The sequence below is a fragment of the Labrus bergylta genome, chromosome 14 (assembly GCF_963930695.1).
Source record: "Labrus bergylta chromosome 14, fLabBer1.1, whole genome shotgun sequence".
In the NCBI taxonomy this organism is placed as follows: domain Eukaryota; kingdom Metazoa; phylum Chordata; class Actinopteri; order Labriformes; family Labridae; genus Labrus; species Labrus bergylta.
In genome coordinates this window covers 11,873,261-11,884,695 of record NC_089208.1, presented here as the reverse complement: position 1 = coordinate 11,884,695, position 11,435 = coordinate 11,873,261, and the positions used below count along the sequence as shown (strand labels likewise).

At 39.9% G+C, this 11,435-nt stretch overlaps 1 protein-coding gene across 2 annotated transcripts; it reads right to left on the bottom strand.

The window, feature by feature from the left end:
- Positions 1-218: 218 nt before the first annotated feature.
- slc6a7 (solute carrier family 6 member 7) lies at positions 219-11,290 on the bottom strand. Of its 2 annotated transcripts, none has more exons than XM_020635624.3 (14): positions 11,026-11,290; positions 9,368-9,625; positions 8,758-8,889; positions 7,806-8,016; positions 6,693-6,831; positions 6,434-6,568; positions 5,145-5,248; positions 4,934-5,058; positions 4,502-4,614; positions 4,275-4,412; positions 4,072-4,171; positions 3,077-3,195; positions 1,993-2,166; positions 219-1,818 (listed from the first exon to the last, which is right to left on the bottom strand). In XM_020635624.3, the coding sequence occupies exons 2-14, from the start codon at positions 9,621-9,623 to the stop codon at positions 1,657-1,659; spliced, it is 1,908 nt and encodes a 635-aa protein (XP_020491280.1). In that variant the 5' UTR covers positions 9,624-9,625; positions 11,026-11,290; the 3' UTR covers positions 219-1,656. The 2 variants fall into 2 exon arrangements, with proteins under 2 accessions (XP_020491280.1, XP_020491279.1); XM_020635623.3 differs by having other exon boundaries at positions 9,368-9,605.
- Positions 11,291-11,435: the final 145 nt, after the last annotated feature.

Here is an 11,435-nt window from a genome sequence, read left to right as displayed (position 1 = left end):
ACTCCATTTAAGCAGTCATACTTTCATTGTGATCCTTATGTTCAGGGTGTGTGTGCTTTACCTCATCGGAGATGGTCAACAGCGACTGTTCAGATCACAAATGTTGAGTTTTCATCACTGTTTTGAAACATTCATTTTTTTGTTTCTGTTTAACCTATATGGAAGAAAAAATACCAGACTAAAAGTTTAAGATATGGCTAAACAGAAGGACTAAATAGTTACAGAGAGAAAAACATGTTTAATGTATTATGTACACAGATAACACATGGACAAGACAGGGCATCAAGGTGTACAAAGGCAAAAACGAAAAGATGAAAACGTAGGGCTTTCCTGACAAGGCAAACAATCCTAAAACAAAGGACAATAAAATACTTTTCAGCAAAGCAAGATGCTTTGAAAGAAAAATCAATGACTAAGTGGCCTTTGTAACACAAAGTCGAGTAAAATACAGTGATGTCATTGTACGATAATATTTTGAAATAACTGTGATGATGAATTGCCAATAAATAACATTCAAACAGCCTTTGTCTTCATGTTTAGGCAGGAGCTCAAGAGGATTTTCTGGCACAAACTTCAACTGACAAGGTGCATGAAGAGTGAAAGGCTTAGAAGAGGTCAAATTGCTCCAGCAAAACTCATCAGGGTCAAGATTAATACCATGAAAATAATCATGTTCCTTTGACCAATGAGCACCTCTAAATAGAAGAATTCAACCAATGATATTCAGTTACTTAAGGAGTGTTTTGTGCTTATTGACAAAAGAGAAGAATATATTATCCACTGAAGGACAATCAAAGCCAAGATCCAATAACATGAAAAAGTAAAAACCAACCTGTGTGTAAAAACCAACCTTTGTGGTGAAGGCAACAAAAGATGGTAAATAATTTGAAGTTACCTTTAAAAGCCCATCTTAAATACATTATACACTGTAAAATGCAGATCTTAAAAAAGACAATAGCTACTGTATGCATTTTAAATGAAAACTTGAATTCACTAAGATGAAACGTCTGAGTGGTAAACATGATAGAGACACAGAAACTACTTATTTTTGCAAGTGTCTTTTAATCTATTTACTATTGAAATATTTTAAGCAATACATTTTCAAGATGGATTCAAATAAATCCTGACTGTGTCATCACCACAATTTGGTCCGTCTGTCAATTTCCGGCTTAATCCGAGGTTGTTGAATGCCATCATGAAGAGTCATTGCACTTTTCAACCATTAAAAGTTAATTATACATGGATAAAATAATAAATAAGATAAGCAGATATGTGGCAAGATCATCATCCCAATGTCCTGTTAAGAGTCCTACTATAGGAAATTTAACTGCATATTCTACAGAATGTAAAAAAAAAAAAAATACAAATTAAAAATCCACAATATATAAATAAAGCAAAGAAAATCCACACTGCCCAGCAGGACACAGTCTCTTTAGACACGGCCACCAGAGCCTCGCTGGAGCCTAAAACCTCATTATTGACAATATGGTATTTTTTTTCTAGGCTGCGTAAACATAGTGAAATGAAAATGACAGATATGACAAAGGAGACACCAGACACAGTGTTGGTGGTCAGAGCGTCAGAGGAACGTTTAGCAGGTCAATCTGTTTCTTCACGTAGTTTGCTCATCACTGTTAGTTCGCCCCATGCTCTCTGTCACGCCTCGCTTCTCATCTCCCAACTCATCGCAGTGTAGTCCATGTCTGTGAGCGTGACAGTGAATGGAGCCTCCACCCTCTCTGGCTCCTCCACTCTTGCCGTGCTCCTCAAGTTGTTCACCCGCCATGAATTCAGAGGCCGGATTGATTTATGGAAACGCTGGGGGAAAAAAAAAGAAAAGAGAGAGGGTCATTAACTCTGATCAACAGGCAATCTCATCTAAAAATGATACACGTTTAAAATCATTCACCACTTGTTATGCTCAGTTTGAGCAGATCTAGTGTGGCTGAGGTGTAACATTGTACAATACAGTGACATGACGTTGACACTCACATCTTTCAGAGTTCCAGTTTCTTTGCTGATGGCCACAATGGCCCAGATGAGGATTTGCAGACAGCAGGTCGCTCCTATACACACGCCCAGTGCTTTACCCCACCGTGGATACACATAGGACCCGTACAGGAGCGATGTGTTGTACATCTCAATGAAGATGTAGGTCAGGATGAACTACAGGCGCAAGAGGAGAGGTGCAGAGTGAGCAGTGGGAAGAACAGAAAGCCACAGAGAGAGAGAGAAGGTCAGCAGAGAAATGCTTCCAGGGGGAACTCAGATTGAATGTCAGTTCCTCCTCTTCAATTATTCACAACAGTGCTTGAGAAGATGTCAGTACAGTTGGCATTATTTCAAAGTTGTGATGTTATTTCAGTTCTCTAGATGGAACTTTTTCTAACAATAGGTAACTTAGTTTACATACTACCTGAGTCCCTTAATGGGATAATGAGCATCACATTACCCTTTGACAGCAAGTGAAACATGTATTACAATGAAAGGTGGCATCAAATGACCGTTTCTATATAAATCAGCCAAAACAAGGATTCTGCTTCAGGGGACAGGAGCAGTGAGGAAACAAAACTACTGTAAAGCTACTCGATCACCTTTAACCCAGCAATAACTGTTCAGCTCATAGAGATCCTTTAGACTCTAAATGTTTTTTCTACATTATTAAATGTCTGGCTTTCAGAAAGAATACAAACATTGATGATAATGAAGAATTTCAAAGCAGAACTGAATAAGAGAATAAATATATTTAGAATGATTAAGAGCCTGCAGGATGAGACCGATCTTTAACCAACAACTTGTATATTAATCTTTCTTCCAAAACAGATGAGGCAAATAAAAAAATCATACACCTGATAGTAAGCGAAACTTTAAATTGAAAGATGCACATTTTGCATCATCAGTATTCTGGTATAGTACCTACAAACTTCAGTGGAATAGATATCTACCATAAAACAACTTGTATTGATATTCTTAAAAAACATGTGGAATACTTCCAATGCTTAGGGACTCAATTTGCACCTGTCTCTCAGAAAACATGAAGAATTCATATAAATGCAAACGGTATGTTCAAACTCACCAGCAGCAGAAATGGAGTGATGACAACCCAGCATGCTTTGAAGTAAAGCAGCAATATGCTGCACCAAGGAGGGCAGTGGCAGATCATATCAATGATGTCCTGACAGAACTGGTTCACTCCTGATAGAGAGGTGCATAAGATGCAGAATGGGAACCCATGATTAAATGAGATATCATAAGGACAACAAAGAGAACACACAGTGTTCAATGTGGTATTTATAAGAACAATAGATTGTGAGAAATGGAAACAAATAATTTACAGCAGTCAAAAACTTAATGATGTCAGCAGTTATAAAATCAATACTGGATTTGATTAATTCCTCTTCTTTATAAACATCAGGGCCTGTATTCACTCTGAATCCTCTCAGAGAGCGCCTAACGTAGCTTCAACATATCTGACAAGGAGTCTTAGCTCAGGAGTGATTTAGGAACATTCTCAGAGCAACACTGAGCGAGGAAGGGACTGTCACTTTTATCTTTGTGAGGAGGCGCAGATTGACTGTGTTGCTAGGCAAGACACATTCTTTGAAAAAGTTGTGATTGGCTGATCTAAAAAAGAGAAAAAAAAAAAAAAGAATAAAACTGCCTAACTTCTCTGGTCAAAACAAAAACAGACCATTAGGGACCAGAATCTAATGGCTGCTGCATTGTTGTCAGAGAAGTCAGCACTTCAACATGTCATGTTTTCTATAATGTTGGATGATATAGTAAGGTCCTTTAATGATTTAATTCAGTAGATATCTTACATAATGCTCCTTTAACATGAGGCTATGTCAAAGCTCTCTTAAGGACTAAGATACCTTCACAAGGATCTAGTCTTAACTTTAAGGGATAATTCTGAGCAAATGTCACGATTCTTAGAATATCGTCACAAGGAGCATCTCTTTGTTCTTAGGAGGCTTTGTGAATACAAGCCCAGATTTCCTGGATGACTGGAGGAATGGTGAGGTGTTACTAAAGTTTGATGTAAAGGTTAGGGGTAATGAGATAGTTCACCATAGAAGAAGGAGATGCCAATGCACATGAAGAGGGTGATGATGATGAGGCCGAAACTAGTGCTGAAGGCGTCAATGAGAGTGAACCAGTAAATCCCACCCTATGAAGACACACAGCATGGGGTATATGAGAGTGATCACAGAAAAGACACAGTTGCAGCTGAATTCATAACATATTGCATCTCTTCAGAATCCCAAACTCACATCAGTCACTAACAGGAGACCCATCAGGTAGAAGCAAAAACACAGAGCACCCAGGAACATGGACTTGTGCAGCGCGTTCTCTCTGAGATGTGGGAACTCGTCCAGCACAGCCGTTGTGATGCCCTCCATGTTACCAAACTGTAAAGACAGCAGAAAAGAAGGTATGAAACATATGGACTTGTACGTCTTTATTTCTGCTTATGTCTTGGTGTGGTGTGTGGGTTTACCAGTGTATCGATCCCCAGCATAAAGAGCATGAGGAAGAACATAATGGACCAGAACACCGAGCCTGGCAGCAGAGCAAGGGCTTCTGGGTAAGCAACAAAGGCTAGCCCAGGACCTGAAGTGAATACATGAAGTCCAGAAAGGCAAATTATAGATACGAATGCAGTAAAATACAATTTTAAAGTATGGATTTATAAAGAATTAGGAAAAGAATTGGTTAAGTTTGTAAATAAATTAGATGCCAATACATTTGTCAGGGAGGTCAGTTCAAAGAAATAAAGACTAGTGTATGTTGTGTTTAGAATGAAATATTCTTGGATACAAATAGACAAAAATACACAAGTATCCTCATAACTCACTAAAAATGCTTAATTTTGCAAGTTTAGCTGTCTGCATTGAAGAATTTAAACAAGATTACTGAGCAAAGTGACTACCTGTATCTGCCACCTCTCCCACAGGCACCCCTTTCCTCCATGCCATGTGTCCCAGGATGGAGAAAATAGCAAATCCTGCAAAGAAGCTGGTGCAGCAGTTTCCTGTGGTGATGATCAAAGTGTCCCTGAAACCAAAAGAAGCAGGATGAAAAGTCCGAACCTTTCATGGCAGTAAAAACAGATCCAATGCAACATTGGAGCTCGTACTCACCTGATGACGTTGTTGTCAAACTTATTGTAAGAGGCCATTGAGAGCAGACCACCAACTCCTATACCTAAGGAGTAGAAGATCTGTGACGCAGCATCATTCCAAACCTGCAATGTATGAGACAAATTTTTCTTTAACAATCAATGTAATCAAACATTTGTCTTGATATGATGAGCCAAATAACAAAACGGAGGATCACTTGTTTACTGTTGTGCATTCTAGGTATCGATCCAAGAGTTGATCACTTACAGGAGTGAGAATGCAACTATAAATGTGTGTCTCTTACTGGATGGAAAGATGTGCAATAGAACAAGAATCAAGATATTAAGAACACATCTCAGAACCGATCTTTAGCTGTCAGTCAGCCGTCAATGCTAAAGCCTCTGCAAAATTGTAATTAACTATGGCCAACCTTGCAGAGCTTTCTGTGTAGCCAGCAGTTAGGGATAAAGGAGTTCCAACCAAGACTTCAATTTACGCTTGTTGTGATCGTTTACAGAGTTGAAACCACAGAATGAAGTTGGTGTTGGAAAACAACACCAAAAAGGGATTATAAGCCACACTTTTATAATGATATCTATTCATAAACATGTATTAAAACTTTGTCTTCCTCAGAGGATTGACAAGACATGATGAGATAAGATGATTCTTTATTGATCCCTGGAGGCAAAATTCAGGTGTTGCAGCAGCACAAAGAGAAAAAAAAAGCGAGTAGGTACCACAGGTTCAAATCAAATAAGAATAAATAAAAGTAAATAAATTATACAGGACACTTTAAACCATTACTGATAGGTTCAGGGTTTCATTGCGGTGGGTGGCCGTCCGTCCTTTTTGCTCTCCTCAACGACTGTTTGCCTGTCTACAGCCAAAGCTCGCTGAAACACCAGTAGACAATACTATTTCTCCAAAACACAGAGACCAGAACAATTCCAATACCAACATCTGGTTCCAGATAAATTAAGGACATACCAACATGTGTTGCTATGTAAAAACTCAAGAAACATCACTATAGGGAAGCTTTATAAACATCTAGGGGAGCTATGAGGAGTTAAGGAAAGTAAATACTGGTATTGATCACTAAAACCAAGCACTGGTGTGGAGACAGATGAGTTAGAGATAAAAGCATTCCTTGTGATTTTTTTTAATAATCTGTATTTAGTCATAACAATAAGACCTGTATTTTCATTTGATGGATGACTATTTGCTGACAGACTGATCTTTTAAACTAAAAAGCCAATTCACAGTTACTATCACAGCAGGGTCAAACTTAGTGAGTCTTCCATCACATGTACCTGTGCATTGGCTAATCGGCTCCAGTCTGGTGTGAGATAGAAAGCAATGCCCTGCAGAGATCCCTCCAGTGTGGCACCTCTAATGATCAAAACAATGAGCACCAAGTAGGGGAAAGTAGCTGTTACGTAAACCACCTGAAAACACACACAAACACAGAACAACAGACATAAACATTACGTCAACAAGATGTGAGAGCAAAATGCAGGATTGTGTGTACGTTTGGAGGAAGCGGACAATAACAACATTGTCTTGATTCACCTTGCCAGAGCTGCGGATGCCCTTGAGCATACAAAGGAAGATGACGATCCAGGCGGCCAGCAGGCACAGAGCCAGGGGCCACCGGACAGGGCCCGGGTCATGGAGGCCCTCACTGTTTACTACACCCAACACACTCTCACTGCGAGACACACAAGTCAAAAACATGTAATACAACACTTAACACCCCTACTGACATGCTTACTATGCATGTGGTTGGGCAGACATGTTGAACTGTGAAGGCTCTAGTCTAAAGAGGAGTTCTTAAAAACTACTGTGGATTTCTTACAATGGCAACATTTAGTTCTTTTGTTTTATTACATTAGTTCTATAAGACAGTGGATTTAAAAAAAAGAAGGATGATATTATTAGCAGCATTTTCACAACATACAGTATGTACACAATGTGTTGTACAATATGCAGTATTAGAGTTGCTATAAGCCTTGAGAATGAATAACATATCCCTAATGAACAGTTACAGCAGTACAGGATTTAACATGTGAACATAGAGAACAATAAGATAAGATCAACACAAGTGAACATACACTTTATTGATCCCCAATTGGGTCAATTCACTCATTAGAATCACCTAATTGACAATGCAATGTCAAGAATTATAACTGTTCAGAATTTTGTTTATCCATTCTGCATGAAATGTTAAGGTCTGGTGAATATGGTGTTTTTCACACATTTGTCAAATGGAGCACATACTATGTGATACTACAAAAAGAGCTGGAATGAAAAAAAAACTGGGATTAAGTTCTTATTCACAGAGTAAATGAAATACAAACGCTGGGCCCGTCATTCAGCAGTTTGTAGTTTGGATGGGATGATTGCATGAGGGGAGGGGTTACACTTCAATAGAGAAGCGGCCTCTCTCAGTGCCTCTGAGTGCCTGCTGTGCCTCACTGAGGGAAGGCTGCAGTGATCAGGTCAACAAACAGTCTGACCTAGATGCTGTATCTTGCCTCAGTTTGAGCCCTTTGGCTTGTTTGCTGTATGTAAATAAACGCCTTACTTCTACTCAAAGCTGATGATTGATGATATATTTTCCAGGTACAAGCTACCTTTATTTTTTTTACAAAACAAGGATCTGACTGACTGAGAGACACTTACTTCCAGAAGACCTCTGAGGGGCTGAGGACTCTACCGCTGGAGCTATTGCCTGCCGTGCCATTTCCACAGAGTGCTGCGTTGGCAATAGCATCACATGACCAAGGAAGAGGGCTCTGGAACGAGCTGCCCAGGTAGTAAAATGTCCAGGCTATAATAACGTTATAGTAGAGACACACCAGTATTGACACGCAGAGCATCCCGATGCCAATACCTACAAGGGGAGACACAGCAGTGTGTACAAAAAGACAACATGATTACACTATAGTCCAATGAGAACAACCTTTTATTACAGGTATATATAAAGGAAGAAATCTATTTATATAATTATAAAATAAAGACTTTAGATTGCATCACCTCTCCAATAAAGCATTTGAGAAATTCAATGCTGCTCCTTGTAACGAGCGACTCCTTGTTTATTTTTGGTACAATTGAAGGAACTGTTTCAAAACAATCTCAAACTGAGCCAGCTAAAAATAAACTTGTCTTTTAATAAACAAAAAAAAAGCTGCTTCTCCGGCTAGATTTTGGCTCTAAGACAGTTCCTAGAGGTTTCCTCTTCGGATGTTTATATTGGGCAATTCTGCTGCTTGACTCTCAGGAATGTTTAGAGTTAGCCACATGACATAAAGCAGTGAGATGTCCAACCAATGTGAGTCAGCCGGTTATTTTCTTGGACTCTAACAATAAATGACTGTTGACACAGGTATTTTGTTGTCATCTTGAGAGCCTGCTTACTCAGATGGTCACATGTGGATGCTCAAGATGAGAGGAGAATTAACACAGAGCTGTGATCAGATATTTTTATACTATTTATCACAGTCAAGCATCAACCCACTTTAAGTCTCATATAGTTGTCTCCTGGAATGTTCTGAAGGCTGTGTCCTTGAATAACCGTGCATGTAAGTGTATTATTACTGCGAAGGCTAAAAAGCTCAATACAGGTACACATTACCTTTGAGCAGAGGACAGCATTTCCACACTGTGATGGGGCCAGCTGCTCCATACTGGCCTAAACTCAGCTCCATGAGGAAGAGTGGGACACCCGTGAAGAAGAGCATTATGAAGTAAGGGATGAGAAAAACACCTGTGAAAAGGAAAGAAAATACCAGCTTTTAGGAAACGAGGCACTGAAGGAGACATTCAGTGAAAAGGCCTTATTGTGTGACTACAAGTAGACGGCCTGTTGAAGCAGGATAACTTATGAGCTACGTGTAGGTGGTAGTTTCAGAGTCAGATGCTGTTCGGTCAAGCTTTAACATGTTTGATTTTAGGTGAAGATGCATATTGGGTAAAAGAGGCAGACCTCATGTCTGGGGTGCAATCAAGGAAAATGCTGTCTCTACTTATAGGATTAGTTCGTGCTCTGTGTTCTAGCTCGCAGATAGGAGCGCTTTGTGCAGAATAAGCCAGCATGATTAGATGAACAGTGCACATTCAAGGGCAGGGCGAAGGGTGCCTCTTGCCCAAATGGGTGTAACTAATTATTACAGACACAATATTACGGCATTTCAAACATTTGAGGCATCAAAGGGGCAGTGAGTGAGCACGTGTAGACCGCTCACCTCCTCCATTGCGGTAACAAAGGTACGGGAACCTCCATACGTTCCCCAGTCCTACGCAGTATCCCATACAGGAGAGCAGGAACTCATACTTCCCTCCCCACTGCTCTCTCGGGATAATCTGGGTCGCTGTGGGTGTAGGACTCGTCGGTCTGGAATCAAACTGTTGGTACGGTACCGCCGGAGCTGTGGGGTTGTGTCCATTTTGAGTTGCAGCGTGTCCTTTCAAATGTCCTGAATTCTGGAAAAATGAAACCATAACTGTTTGGTCAGTGAAATAGAAGTCGGAGAAGCCATGTCTCCTCTACATTTTTTCATGACAAAGTACTCATGAGCATTGTATATAAGAGTGCAGAAATTATTATTAGATAAATCAGTGATAACAACTGTTACACATGGTTTGTTTAACCTGTCTAACATAAAAGGTGTTAAAACCACAAAGTAGACCTTTGTTCCCCTTTCTCCCTGCAGGCCGACCATCTCTATCAAGAGAGGAACTCTTTCTCAGGTCGCATTGAGGAAGTCGGATGAAGGTAACAGCTTCCGCTTTATAGGCTGTAAACTGTCACTGTTACGTGTTCAAAGATGAATAGTTAATCAGTTATTCCAATGACACAAGAAAGTGTGGATTGGTTAAATAATACTCGTTGTTTGAGACTTTCAGAGTGTAATGTCTTGCAACCCCAATTATCATATCTGTTACACTCACAAAGTGAAAATATGTGAACATTTTAACTTATGGAGGTGTAGCATGATCCAGGAAGTTAGCATATTACAACAAAACTTAACAAAGGATTATGCTAAATCTATAGTAGAGTAAACCAATGGGACTCCGTAAGAATAAGTGAACTTCAACGGGCTTTTTAATCATCATCTCATAAACCGGTAGATCATTTGTAAATAACAGTATGAAAGGCACTGTATGACAACTTTTAACATTAAAGATAACATCAGAAAAGACGTCTCTAGGTTAGTAAAGCTTAAGGTTAATAAAACAAATTATTTACAAAATATTACAAGAAAACAACAACTTGTCCCTCTTGCAGGTAATGTTTGTTGTCTTAAAAAATGACTGCAATGATTCATTAATTGTATAAATGTTTAGTAGGCCTTCTACTCTGCAGACCATTCAACTGACTTTAACGCAGGACTTTGTAAAGTTTCTGAAATTAATACCATTGTTTATAATAAGGCAAATGTGACTTGTTAATAGCCTATAATTTGATTTTAAAGCATGATCAGCATTAGACAACTAAATGGCACTAAAGCTCACAAAGTTGAAAAGGTGAATGTCTTTTGGATCTGCAGCAGATCAGCAGCTTTAAAATGTTCTGTTCTGTATGTGAAACTTGAGAAAAGTCTGAGCAAACACACATGTTAAGTAATCAGCTTGGTATCGTCTGTGTCTACAGTGTATCTTTAGGTAGCTGAATCCTCAGAGGTGGGAGGGAGCAATGCGGACTAACAGGTTAGACAGCTTCTTCTAAAAACATTGTGCCTGCCCTCACCACCGGGAGCACAGGAAAGTGAAGCTAAATCACCTGTAAAGAGGTCTCACGCTGCTTTTTTTTTTTTTTTTAAGAGTTGAGCATAATGTCTAAAGTCCAAACAAAGTGAAATATTTGGTGTTGAGAGCCTGAATTTCAAACCTCCGTCCCTACCTGCGCGGTGTTTGCGGGGCTTCCGATTGCCGCTTTGCCGCTTTCGTCCTGCATTTCCCCCCCCTCCCCACCGCGGCACAGGTGGCGCTTCACTTCTTTTATCTGTCGCTTGTTAATCCATATTTTTCACGGGACAGCAATCTTGAAAGTACACCATGTTGCTGTATTGTCAAGATGCCGGGTTAAAGGAGGTTACAGTCGAGTGGACCGCAGGCGGCACGGAGGTATCAGCGATGACGAGGAGGAGGCAGGTCGTTGGGCGGTGATGCGAAGGACTAAAAAAGGCAGGGCACAAGTGCAGCACAGTACACCTCCTCCTCCTCCTCCTCCTCCTCACCGGTCTTGTTTAGTGTGAGATGTGGGCAGGTTGAGGTTTGGTTGGGGGATTAAAATGCATATAAAGGAGTTCC

What these genes read in the sequence shown, in the direction of transcription:
- slc6a7 (XM_020635623.3), bottom strand. Translation starts at nt 11,079, where the DNA reads ATGCAGGACGAAAGCGGCAAAGCGGCAATCGGAAGCCCCGCAAACACC. An exon ending in GCCCCGCAAACACCGCGCAG is followed by an intron (nt 9,606 to 11,025) that starts GTAGGGACGGAG and finishes TCATTTTTCCAG; the next exon opens with AATTCAGGACATTTGAAAGG. An exon ending in CCCTCAGAGGTCTTCTGGAA is followed by an intron (nt 6,832 to 7,805) that starts GTAAGTGTCTCT and finishes TGTGTCTCGCAG; the next exon opens with TGAGAGTGTGTTGGGTGTAG.